At 43.4% G+C, this 12,349-nt stretch overlaps 1 protein-coding gene across 1 annotated transcript in view; it reads left to right on the forward strand.

The window, feature by feature from the left end:
• Positions 1–12,349, forward strand: part of adarb2 (adenosine deaminase RNA specific B2 (inactive)) — a 603,243-nt gene that overhangs the window by 280,701 nt on the left and 310,193 nt on the right. The window contains 1 exon segment of the mRNA XM_067999193.1: positions 465–581. Within this exon segment, the coding sequence (XP_067855294.1) occupies positions 465–581 (117 nt within the window).

Here is a 12,349-nt window from a genome sequence, read left to right on the forward strand (position 1 = left end):
ATGCCCCAGAAGAACACAGGTAGGCCCTTGGGAAGGGGATCAGTGGGAGGTTCAGGCCAGGGAAATGGCCTGGATGCTCGAAGATGAAGGTAATTTTATTATTTATTTTTTAAGTATCCGCCTCCTTGGTAATGGGGCACCAAAATCTTTTCTAGTGGCGCACTTCCCTCTGCTGGCAGGCAGGCACCAGAATTTCCAGCAGCGTGGGGCTGCCAGATGCCCAAGATATGGCCATAGTGGCACGGGTGCCCACCGAGGGATTGCAAAATGAGGTGCACTCCCACTGATACAGCAGCACAATCTCGGAATAAGTGACGGGATCGTAGCCCAGGGCTTTTCAGGCCCACTGTCTGTATCTGAGGAGAGCTTTGTACGATTCAATAGAGTAAAGCTGGGTGGAGAGCGGACAGTGCTACCAAATGAGCCGAGCTGACACAGTCTCCCATTCCTTTTTCTTCCTCCAGTTTGTTCTTCTCCTCCTGTTCTTAAGACAGTGACTCGTGCTGGGCTACGGTTTCATTGCACCGCCAGGCCTCAAGTCCCTCACTGAACAGAGTACTTTTCATGCGTGAGCCTAGACAGTAAGTGTCGCTGAGCTTTTCAACCATGGGGGGCTCCCAGCCAAACCCAACATCTATACATATAGGGCTTTAAATTGGGCCATGTAGCGCCCGCTTTTTAGGCGCTACGCTGCCTCCTAAGGTCCCAAAATGGCGTCCGGAATGCACGTGCACGTGCGCCTGACGCCATCCTGGTAAAGGCATTTACACACGCACAGATTACAAAAGCTAGTACCATATAAAGTAAGGAGAATATGCCTTAGATCAGTGTGCAATGCTGATTTAAAGTGATAGATACTATTTTGGGACTCAACACTTCAGCCAATGCATTGTCTTAACCACGAACAGCTGAACATGTCGTAGATGATCTGGAAGAACGCCCCACCAGCTCTATTTAAAGGGACTATGTAGGATTTACAAGTTAGTTGCTGGATTATTGCTTCTGGCTGCTGGTGCATTTGTACCTGTTTTTGAAGGTCTCCTATACTTGAATACTGGAACTAGGGGACATAGCCTAACATTTAGAGCCAGGACTTGCGGGAATGAAGTTAGGAAATGCTTCTCCACGCAAAGGGTGGTAGAAGTTTGGAACGCTCTTCTGCAAACAGTTGATGCTAGCTTAGTTGTGAATTTTAAATCTGAGATTGATAGATTTTTGTTAACCATGTGGATTAAGGGGTATGGGGCTACGGTGGGTATATGGAGTTAGGCCACAGACCAACCATGATCTCACTGAATGGAGGAACAGGTTCGAGGGGCTAAATGCCACTGCCACTTGTTGCCTACTGTTATGCGCAACCTATAAGATTCTGAGAGGGCTTGACAGGGTAGATGCTGAGAGGTTGTTTCCCCTGGTTGGAGAGTCTACAACTAAGGGACATAATCACAGGTTAAGGGGTCGGCCATTTAAGACTGAGATGAGGAGGAATTTCTTCACTCATTTGTGAATCTTTGGAATCCTCTACCCCAGAGGACTGTGGATGCTGAGTCGTTGAGTATATTCAAAGCTGAGATTGATAGATTTTTGGACTCTAAGGGAATCAAGGGATATGGGGATTGGGCACAAAAGTGGAGTTGAGGTCGAAGATCAGCCATGATCTGATGGAATGGTGGAGCAGGCTTGAGGATCCATATGGCTTACTCCTGCTTCTATTTCTTATGTTCTCATGTTCTCCTGCAAGAAAGCGGAACATGTGTCGGTGAGTGTCCTGCAGGATGTTTGGGTGATGTGGCTGTCATGGTTGAAAAGCTGCCAGTTTGTGTGACCTGTGAGTTGTGGGTTTGCGGCTTGCAACAGTGGCAATGTGTGAGGGTGAGAGAAAGCATCTGATTGGAAGAGTTGAGCATCGATTGAAAGAGTTTGTTGGTATGTGGGTGATGGGGTTGTAGTGCGTGGAGCAATGGATGCAGCTAGTGGTACAGTTGGTAGGAGATGCCACTTGACAGTTGACCTCACTCACCTTGACCACTTGTATCAAAGCATTGAACGTCTTCCTGCACTGCATCAATGTTCGTGGTGCTATGTGCCTGGCATAGACTTAATTCCCTACTGCCTCCCACTGGAGGGCCTCTTGCCCTCATGCCGATTTGGATGCCCCTCCTTCTGTCCACCTCTTGCACTAAGGTCTGTAGTCCATCATTGGAGAACCTTGGTGCACGTTATCTCGCAGGCCTGGTACAAACTCAGATTGGCGGGGTCTGGCGTGCAGATTGGAGGATGTGGGATTTAGTAGTGTGCAAACTTTATTCAATGTTTTAACATAACTCAACAGTTTGTAAACACAGGGATGGGACCTGCATTTGTGTTTTACGTGTGCGATGTCTGATCTCTGTTCGGACCCGTATCTTATTGTTTGCAAATAAGAGGTGCAGGCTGCCTTTAAGAGGTGCGAGCCACTCACGTGATATCTGGGCTCCCCCCGCCCCCTCCTTTGCTGATGAGAAGTCACTGAACAACGCAGACTGGCCTGGCTGCTCGCACTGAAATCAGTTAAATGAGCAGGCAGTACGAATCTCATCAGAATGAGCAGGCACAGGTTAATCGCGCACCGTGACCCCCGCTCCCGGATTCGGGGATTATCAAATTTAACCCCCTTATACTCCAGCAGAACTCGATGATCGGGAGCAGGACGCCTGGCTAGTCCTTGCTTTTCCACCCTTCCTTATCCCGGCGATACTGTACCCTAGAAATTATAATGTGCAATATTAGCGTCTCTGGAATTCCCTTCCTAAACCTCTCCACTCCTCTCTTTCTTTAAGACTCTCTTAAAACCTGCTTCTTTGACCAAGCTTTTGGTCACCTGTCCTAATGTCTCCTTCTTTGGCTTGATCTCAATTTTTTTTTGTCTGGTTACGCTTCTGTGAAGCGCCTTGGGACATTTTACTACGTTAAAGGCGCCATATAAATGCATGTTGTTGTTGTTGTTGTTGTAGGGTACGAACATCTAACACCTTCATATGAATTTACTCTGTCTGGTAATTTAATGGAGGCATTAATCTATTTACACTAAACAGATTAACATCTCCATTAAAATAGTGCACAGCGGAATAAGTGTTCATAAGGTGATATTGCACAAAGTAATTTCTAAGCTAATATGTCTATTTGTCTCCACACCCACCTGTCTGTCCCTGTCTTCCCATCTGTTAGTTTTCTCTCTCGGCCATTTCTTGCCAAATCTACTCTTCACTGATGATCCTTCACATCACTAACCTCCAAAACTTTCCAAAGACCGAGCAGTGAAGAGATATCAGGGTGGGGGTGGGGTGGGGATGGGGGGGGAGATGAGGACCTCCTGCCTGCCTGAGTGCTACTTGTGATCTACAGATTAGGAATGGTCTTCAGCTAAACCATTTGTTTCAATTCTCACATTTTAGTCATTAAAATCTCAACTCTCCAGAACTCTTGTAAAGCAGGTCTTTTGAGAAAGAAGCAAGTGTAATATAAATAAAATATTACACATTAATAAAGCAAGAATCTTTTCTTTAAAAAAAGCCTTTCAGAAAGAAACACGTTAATACATGTAACAAAACAAAAATACTTATTTGTGTTTAAATATAGCTAGCAGATAAATGATGGCTTATAATAATAATTATACTGCTTGGTAGGAACTGCATCTAAAGAGACATAGGCCAGGCTTTTATCACATTAAACATACACACAGCTTATAAAAACAAAGTAGCAGCGTTTAACAGCACATAAATAAATGATGTGCCAACGATGTAGCTACTGTGTCAGTTTGCATTATTGATGAATGCCCTAAAGGAAAACAACAGCCATTACTGAGCTTCGGGGTGTAGTGCGTACGGTCCCATCAGCTGTGGGAAGAATGCTGACTCGTGCTTTCATCTGCCAGCATCTGCAGTGGCCCAGAAGGTGCTGAGGTTTGGAACAGGTGGCACTTTGCACGACTGAGTCCCAAGGGGGCCAACAACTGAAGCTTGTGACTTGCCATGTCTTCATACAGCTTGGGACAACATAAAACATGACAAGATGACAGATAGTAGTTTCAATATACAGTGACAAACAAATTAGTGCAAAGATGCTTTCTACTGAATACCAGATGTGTTGAATTCTGTGAAATGGAACAAGCAATGAAAAATTGTCAAACTCCCATCTGTGCCTTCTGCGTGCTATCAGTGTTGTCAAGTGCTCGTGGTTTTGTGTAGTTGTCGACTGCACTTAATAAGAATTTGCCAATGTTTGACCCATTAATAGGTATGTTTAATGGCCAGGCCATAATTCTGTACATACAATACATACTTTTGTACGGGGCCCGAAGTCACCCTTTTGACCAAGGAACAATTGGTACTAATTTATAAATTCTAGTCACAAGTGTCGGTTTTTATTTTCTGCTGCCTATCAGAAGTTTTCTGTCAGCTGTTTTTTATTTACTTTTCTCATCTAAGATCCTGTTTCCTTTTTGCAGGAAAACCTTTTTGTTTTGCCAACAGATTTGTCCCAGATAATGCCTGTAGTAATTACTTTCAGCTATCAGTGTATTACTCTCGGCCTTTCCTTTTACTCTTATGTTCCTCTTTCCTTCAAGCCTACAGACGTTGGGACAAATTACTGATCGCAGGCTATTTGCATTGAAACCATTTAGCAGCACTTAAAATAAAGCAGCAGATACAAAAATAACGAGCATGCGAAATACTAAAATAGTATTTGAGCTCTACCCGTCATCTCACATCGAATCTCTCACAGATATATTGTTCTTCAGTTACATAGAAACAGGCCATTTGGCCCAACAGGTCTATGCCGGTGTTAACGTTCCACATGAGCCTCCTCCCATCTTACTTCATCTAAACCTATCAGCATATTGCTTCCTCTTCCTTGCTCCCTCATGTACTGACCTAGCATCCCCTTAATAATGGCTACTTGCACATGCAGTTATTGGATTGCAACAAACCAATGGACACAATCTATTCTTCTGTACGAGGCAGTGAAACACTCGTTACTGTCACCACTGAGATAGCACTTTTGTTAGTAACTGCCACCATAAAGCGCCAATGGTGTTACCCACAGGTACAGTGTCATTTGACTGTGACACTAATGGACGTAGAAGCAGAGGGTCTTCGCAGATCCAAGTTCAATAGAGCAATCATTATCTACTGCTAACATTTGCAATCCATGTTAAATTTTAAGAAGATACGGTGCTATGGGAACTGAGCATTTGGATGAGCAACGGGATTAGCTTTGGATCACTCTAGCAAACTTTAATTACTCCAATGCAGTACTGAGGGAGTGCAGCACTGTCGGAGGTGCCATCTTTCAGAAGAGATATTAAACCAAAGCCCCGTCAGCTCTTTCAGGCGGATGTACAAGATCCCATGGCACTATTTCGAAGAAGAGAATAGGAGTTCTCCCTGGTGTTCTGTCCAATATTTATCCCTCAACCAACATCACTAAAAAACAGATATTCTGGTCAGATCACATTGCTGTTTGTGGGACCTTGCTGTGCACAAATTGGCTGCCTCATTTTCTACATTACAACAGTGACTACACTTCAAAAAAGTACTGCAAAGCGCTTTGGGACTTCCTGAGGTCGTGAAAGGAGTGATATAAATGCAAGTCTTTCTTTCTTTTCAAAAAGCCAGCAAAGACAAAATGGGTTGAATGGCCTCCTTCTGTGTATTTAAACCGCTGTGATTCTAAACTTCGATGTGATAGAGTCAAATCCAACTCTTCAGTAGAAAAGCACGATTTGGAATCTACTCTTCCTGATGCAACTTTAACTAGATACTGGGGGGAAGTGTAGAAAGTGGAAGAGTATCCAGTCCCTAGCATTATTCTCCTCCCTTTAATAAGCATCGCACATTTTAGTTAAAGCACTTCAGATGGATCTCATCATAAAAAAGTACTTGGGTCATTTATTGTCAGTGCAGAACAAAATGCTAAAGCACAGCTGTACGTTTTAAGTATTATAAATTGAAGCTGTAATAAGCATCTTTGAAAGTGCAGTGATCTCTCTCTCCTTGTCATTCATCAATGCATTTTCAACCATGCTAGACAGTTAAAAACAGATTGTTTACCAGAAACCTCTGAATGATAGATGAATGCATCATTTGAGAGCTTGTTCGTCTCCGGGGAAAATACCTCAGAAATTTGCCTATGACAGCAGGTGATTATTGTGTTAAATAGTCACCTGAAATCAGGTAAATATAGATTAAAATGGATACCTGCTAGTACAAGAATGGAATGAGATCGAAGAGATGCAAAGGCATTGGGAGAGGTGCGTAGAGGCCATCTAAAGCTGAAGGTTAGGTTATAGGCTTATACTCGCTCGCTTTTATCCCTTACTTTATCTCCAGCAGATCTCCTGTGAGTCAGCGGACATACTATTTAGAATTACATAGATTTACATACAAAGTGCAGCACAAAAACTGGCCATCAGGCCCAACTGGTCCATGCCGATATTTATGCTCCACACGAGCCTCCTCCCACCCCTCTTCATCTCGCCCTGTTAGCAGAACCTGATATTCCTTTCTCCCTCACATATTTATCTAGTATCCCCTTAAATACTGTTTTATCTCAAGTAACATACAAATACTAACAGAGCCATTGACTTATGGGGCTCAATTTTGGAATCCAAGTGCGGGTGCACTGGGGACAGGGGGGGCTCCGAAAATTGGGGAAATTCCGAGCAGGTTCGGAACCCGGCTCCTACCATCAGACTTCCGGGTTCCCCACTGACGCGTCTGGGTGCGCGCGTGCCTCCCGAATGGGGAAGTCCCACCGGCAGTTAAAGCTGGCGGGATGACAGTTAAGACAGTTAGTTAGATAGGTGAAGTACTTGAAGCCGTGCTGTGGGAAACACTCCATGTTCTACCAGACGTGTTTCAGCCAGCAGCCAGTTGGACATTCAAATGCTTGTTTGACAGATGGGGAGAAAAGGCGAGTTATTGCAGCAGGGCACTCACTTCTTTCAGACATGATGTGGAGATGCCGGTGATGGACTGGGGTTGACAATTGTAAACAATTTTACAACACCAAGTTATAGTCCAGCAATTTTATTTTAAATTCACAAGCTTTCGGAGGCTTCCTCCTTCCTCAGGTGAACGAAATGAAATCCTCGAAATGAAATCGCATTTATAATTCACAGAACAGTGCTTGGTGATTACAGACAGTTTTTTCAACCGCCCGTTGCCAAGGCAATCTGACGGCAAACCCGAAAGCCACGTTAAGTGGCACCAATTCCATTGCGATCGCTTGGGAAGCGGACATATTTTATTGGTCAGGTTAAGCCCACGCGTCCATTCACCCCACCCCCCCCACCGCTGCCATCCCGCCTCCATTCTTAAATCGGGGCCCATGGTGATTTTATGTTAAATTGTGATTCTATTATGCAGTATTATGGAACGGTTAGTGGTATTTTAGGATGATGCTCGATCGACTGTGTGCGTGTTTGCGAGAAAAGTGCAAATCAGTGACGTTGATTATTATTATTTGAATGTTTAATTATGTCGTTAGTTTTATCTCTTACCTTTTTGAAAGCCCATGATACAGAGGAAAGCGAAAAGGACAATGTTCCAGAATGCAGCTGGGCAGAAAGTAGATTGCAAACGCTGCACGGAAGACCACAGACCCATGATTTCCCTGCGAGCATCACTTACCACTGGGAGCACTGAATCATGGAATTCCACCTACAGATAGATGCTTTGCACAGGCAAATGGATATAGAGTCTCACCCACAGGGAGCGCATGTTGCTTCAACCCAGCCTATTTCCCAGTAATAATATCAGGCGCAAAAAAACTGTGCAAATGAGGGTCCACATGGGTCTCATTTATCAGAGTGTCTATTGTCACCGCTGTGTCAGCCAACGAGCTGCACTGTGTCAGTCGGAGGCAGGACGGTACTTACAGCAGGGCTTACAGCAAATAATCTATTTTACACCAAACAGAGTCTACTTTTACAGCACACTACCATGAACAGTCGACAAAGTCTACTTAAAAAGAGTCCCTATGAACTATAGGAAACAGAACTCATGACCGAAGCAGGGTGGTTACATCTCCTGATAAAAGCACAGCGATTTCTCCAGCAAAATGAAGTGAGTGAAGGATAGCTAGATAATACAAATTGATTATTACTCCAGCAAAATGCAGTGAGCGGAGGATAGTTCTATAATATAAATTATGTAATTAATTGACGGGGGAATTACCCAATCATCTCCATTCTGGCCAGGAATAGTGGTGTCACTATATGCAGCCCTCATTTACACAGTGAGTGAAACCAATTGTGTGATATCCCCATTAGGCCTATGAGATGGATAATGTGGTGTTCTGTTTATGTCACAGAGAGCACTGTGAAGTGTTTATAAAATTATTATAATTATTTTTTTTTAATTCTAATTCTATGAAGTACTTACCATTTGTGGTTGATTGGAGTTTCAAAAGGTAAATAACTTCTTGACCTATTTTTCTAATTGATATGATTTAATAATGTGGGGTTTGGAGAGGTTTGCTGTTTTATATCATTTGAAATCCTGTTGGAGTTTGCACAAGGATGAAATAATTAAAGGTGACTGCACACCTTCGCAGAGAAAGGCTCAGCTGCTGCTGGTTCTCTTAATTAACTGTCAGATTTACACTTTTTCCACTTTGAATGTAAACTCTTTTTTGTTGAATTTGTGCTCATCAAGTTGAAGCATGTCAGTGCTAAGAAATGGAACATTTTCCTATATGTCCAAGTATCAGCATTAGGCCCTCACAGATGTTCGGTAAAGCTTCCTCTAATCTGCCCCATCAGTGAGGCAAGATTTTCTCTGGTTGCAATGTTTAAGTGACATTGTAAGGAGTGCGGAAAGATTCTCTATTCTTCGCTATTTCTGGCTAAACCTTTGAAACACTCAAACAATTGATTTACGATCACACTAGAAATAGTGGTTAGAGAATATCGTCATGCTATGTGTACAATGTTGATAACACATGGCGGTCAGAAGAAATTTTCCAATGTACACAATGCAGTGTAACAGCGACATTTCCATTGCGCACATGTGCCTTCCTTATGATCTCACCAATTTCACAATAATTGTGGTCACATTCAGGACAATTTTATTCTGTGGACTCATGAGGAACTGGATGCTAAACCCTAATACTGACCTCAAGGAGTAGTTGCACAATTAGGTACTCTGGTTTTCCCTAAAACTCTGAAGGTTGTTATCCCTGGACAAAACCTGTGTCAAAGGGATCTGGGGGTCCTAGTGCAAGAAAATCAAAAAGTTGGTATGCAGGTGCAGCAGGTGATCAAGAAAGCCAACGGAATGTTGGCTTTTATTGCTAGGGGGATAGAATATAAAAACAAGGAGGTATTGCTGCAGTTATATAAGGTATTGGTGAGACCGCACCTGGAATACTGCATACAGTTTTGGTCTCCATACTTAAGAAAAGACATACTTGCTCTCGAGGCAGTACAAAGAAGGTTCACTCGGTTAATCCCGGGGATGAGGGGGCGGACATATGAGGAGAGGTTGAGTAGATTGGGACTCTACTCATTGGAGTTCAGAAGAATGAGAGGCGATCTTATTGAAACATATAAGATTGTGAAGGGTCTTGATCGGGTGGATGCAGTAAGGATGTTCCCAAAGATGGGTGAAACTAGAACTAGGGGGCATAATCTTAGAATAAGGGGCTGCTCTTTCAAAACTGAGATGAGGAGAAACTTCTTCACTCAGAGGGTGGTAGGTCTGTGGAATTTGCTGCCCCAGGAAGCTGTGGAAGCTACATCATTAGATAAATTTAAAACAGAAATAGACAGTTTCCTAGAAGTAAAGGGAATTAGGGGTTATGGGGAGCGGGCAGGAAATTGGACATGAAGCTGAGTTCGGATCGGTCAATGCCCTGTGGGTGGCGGAGAGGTCCCAGGGGCTATGTGGCCGGGTCCTGCTCCGACTTCTTGTGTTCTTTAGATTTGTGGTTGGGATCAGATCAGCCATGATCTTATTGAATGGCGGAGCAGGCTCGAGGGGCCGATTGGCCTACTCCTGCTCCAATTTCTTATGTTCTTATGTTCTTATGTCAGGTATTGAGGGAATCAACAAGAGGGTATAACCTACATGACCTCATCCTCACCAACCTACCTGTTGCAAACATCTCTTTTCAGGGGAGGAGTGATGGTAGTGACCGCTACACAATCCTTGTGAAAACAATCTCCAACATGTAATGCAGCACCACTACTGTGGTAAGCAGAGCAGACTAAGGGCAGATCTAGCAGCCCAAAACTGGGCACCCATGAAGCGCTGTGGACCATCAGCAGCAGATGATTTGTATACTGCCCTAATCTGTAACTTAATGGCCTGATACATTCCTCAATACTTTATCACTTTCAAGAACATCAGCCCTGGTTCAATGAGGAGTGTAGACAAGCATGCCAGGAGCTGCACCAGGCATACCTTAGACTGGGTCACCAGTCTAGTGAAGCTATGATACTGGGTTACCTACCGGCTAAACACCAAAAGCAACAGGCTAAATGCAGAGCTAAGTGGTCCCACTACCAATAGATCAGAGCAGAACTCTGCAGTCCTACCATCTTCAGCCAGGTAACTCGGAGGAGGAGGCTCCACGAAAAACCCCATCCTCAACCGTGGAAGAGCCCAGCGTGTATCTGTTTGCAAGTATCTTCAACCAAAAGTGCCAAGAAGCAACTCCTACTCCTACCCTTATAGATACCACTATCCAGCCAATTTGGCTCTCTCCATGTGACATTTAGAAACAGCTGAGTAAACAGGACACAGCAACAGTTAAAGGTCCTGATAATATCCTGGCTGCAGTGCTGAAGAACTTCACAATGAAATTAGCCACTCCCTAGCCAAGCTATTACTCTGTATATACTCTGTATAATTTGTATATTCTGTGAGACCTGGCAGGTAACACCTGTCTGTCTGCACACTGATTGCCTTGGCAACGGGCAGTTGAAAAAACTGTCTGTACTCACCAAGCATTGTTCTGTGAATTATAAATGCGATTTCATTTCGAGGATTTCATTTTCACATCGTTCACCTGACGAAGGGGGAAGCCTCCGAAAGCTTGTGAATTTAAAATAAAATTGCTGGACTATAACTTGGTGTTGTAAAATTGTTTACAATTGTCAACCCCAGTCCATCACCGGCATCTCCACATCAAGCTATTACAGTGTAGCTATGACACTTGCATCTATCCAACAATGTGGAAAATTGCCCAGCTAAGTACTATCAACAAAAAGCAGGGCCTATCTAACCTGACCAATTACCACCCTATTAGCCTCCTCCCAATTATCAATAAAGTACTGAAAGGAGTCATCAATCATGGCATCGTGTGACACCTAACCACTAGTAACTTGTTCACCAGCACTCAGCTTGTGATATAAAGGCAGAATTTAACTGAGTCTGGCAACAAGAAGTCCTAGCAAAACTGAGGTCAAATGCATAAAGTATTCACTAATCTCAACAATAGGTTCTAGGTTCATCACAATTACTGACATGGAAAGTGGAAAAGAAAGCAAGAAAGTAACACCTCTCATGACCTCAAGGCACCTCTCATGACCTCAGGGCATCGCAAAACACTTCACAGCCAATGAAGTACTTTTTGAAGTGTGGTCACCATTGCAATGTAGGCAACCAATCTGTGCAGAGTAAGGTCCCACAAACAGCAATGAGATAAATGACCAGATAATCTGTTTTAGCGATATTGAGCAGGACACTGGGAAAGCTCCTCAACTCTTCTTTGAATAGTGTCATGGAATCTTCTACATCCACTGAAAGGGCAGATAGGCCTTAGTTTAACATCCCATTCAAAAGATGGCACCTTCAAAAGTGCAGCACTCACTCAGTACTTCAGTGAAATGTCAGCCTAAATGATGTGCTGAGGTCTCTGGAGTGGGACTTGAACCCACAACCTTCTGATTCAGACTCGAGAGTGCTGCCACTGAGCCAAGGCTGACACTAAAAATAAATGTTGGCGGCTTAATAGAGACAGAGAAATGTCATACAAACATTAAGCATTCAACCACTAATACTGCTAACAATCATTTGTAGACTATAGTCAAGGAATAAGTGTATAAGAGACAAGTGACGCTGACTTGCTCAGATACTTCACTTTATTACTAACACTTTATTACCGGCACAGGCACAATGGACTGAATGGCCTCCTTCAATGCTGTATCTTACAATGATACTTCAAATCTTAGCATCAAAATGAATAGTTAAACCAAAACTAAAGGTAAAATTTTACTTCATCGATTATTTAAAACTTTCCAGTCTAGTCTGATTCAAATCAGGTTAGTTGTGGCCAGGGCCTTTACCACAATAATTCAGTC

Source organism: Heptranchias perlo, chromosome 2, assembly GCF_035084215.1.
Source record: "Heptranchias perlo isolate sHepPer1 chromosome 2, sHepPer1.hap1, whole genome shotgun sequence".
Lineage (NCBI taxonomy): Eukaryota > Metazoa > Chordata > Chondrichthyes > Hexanchiformes > Hexanchidae > Heptranchias > Heptranchias perlo.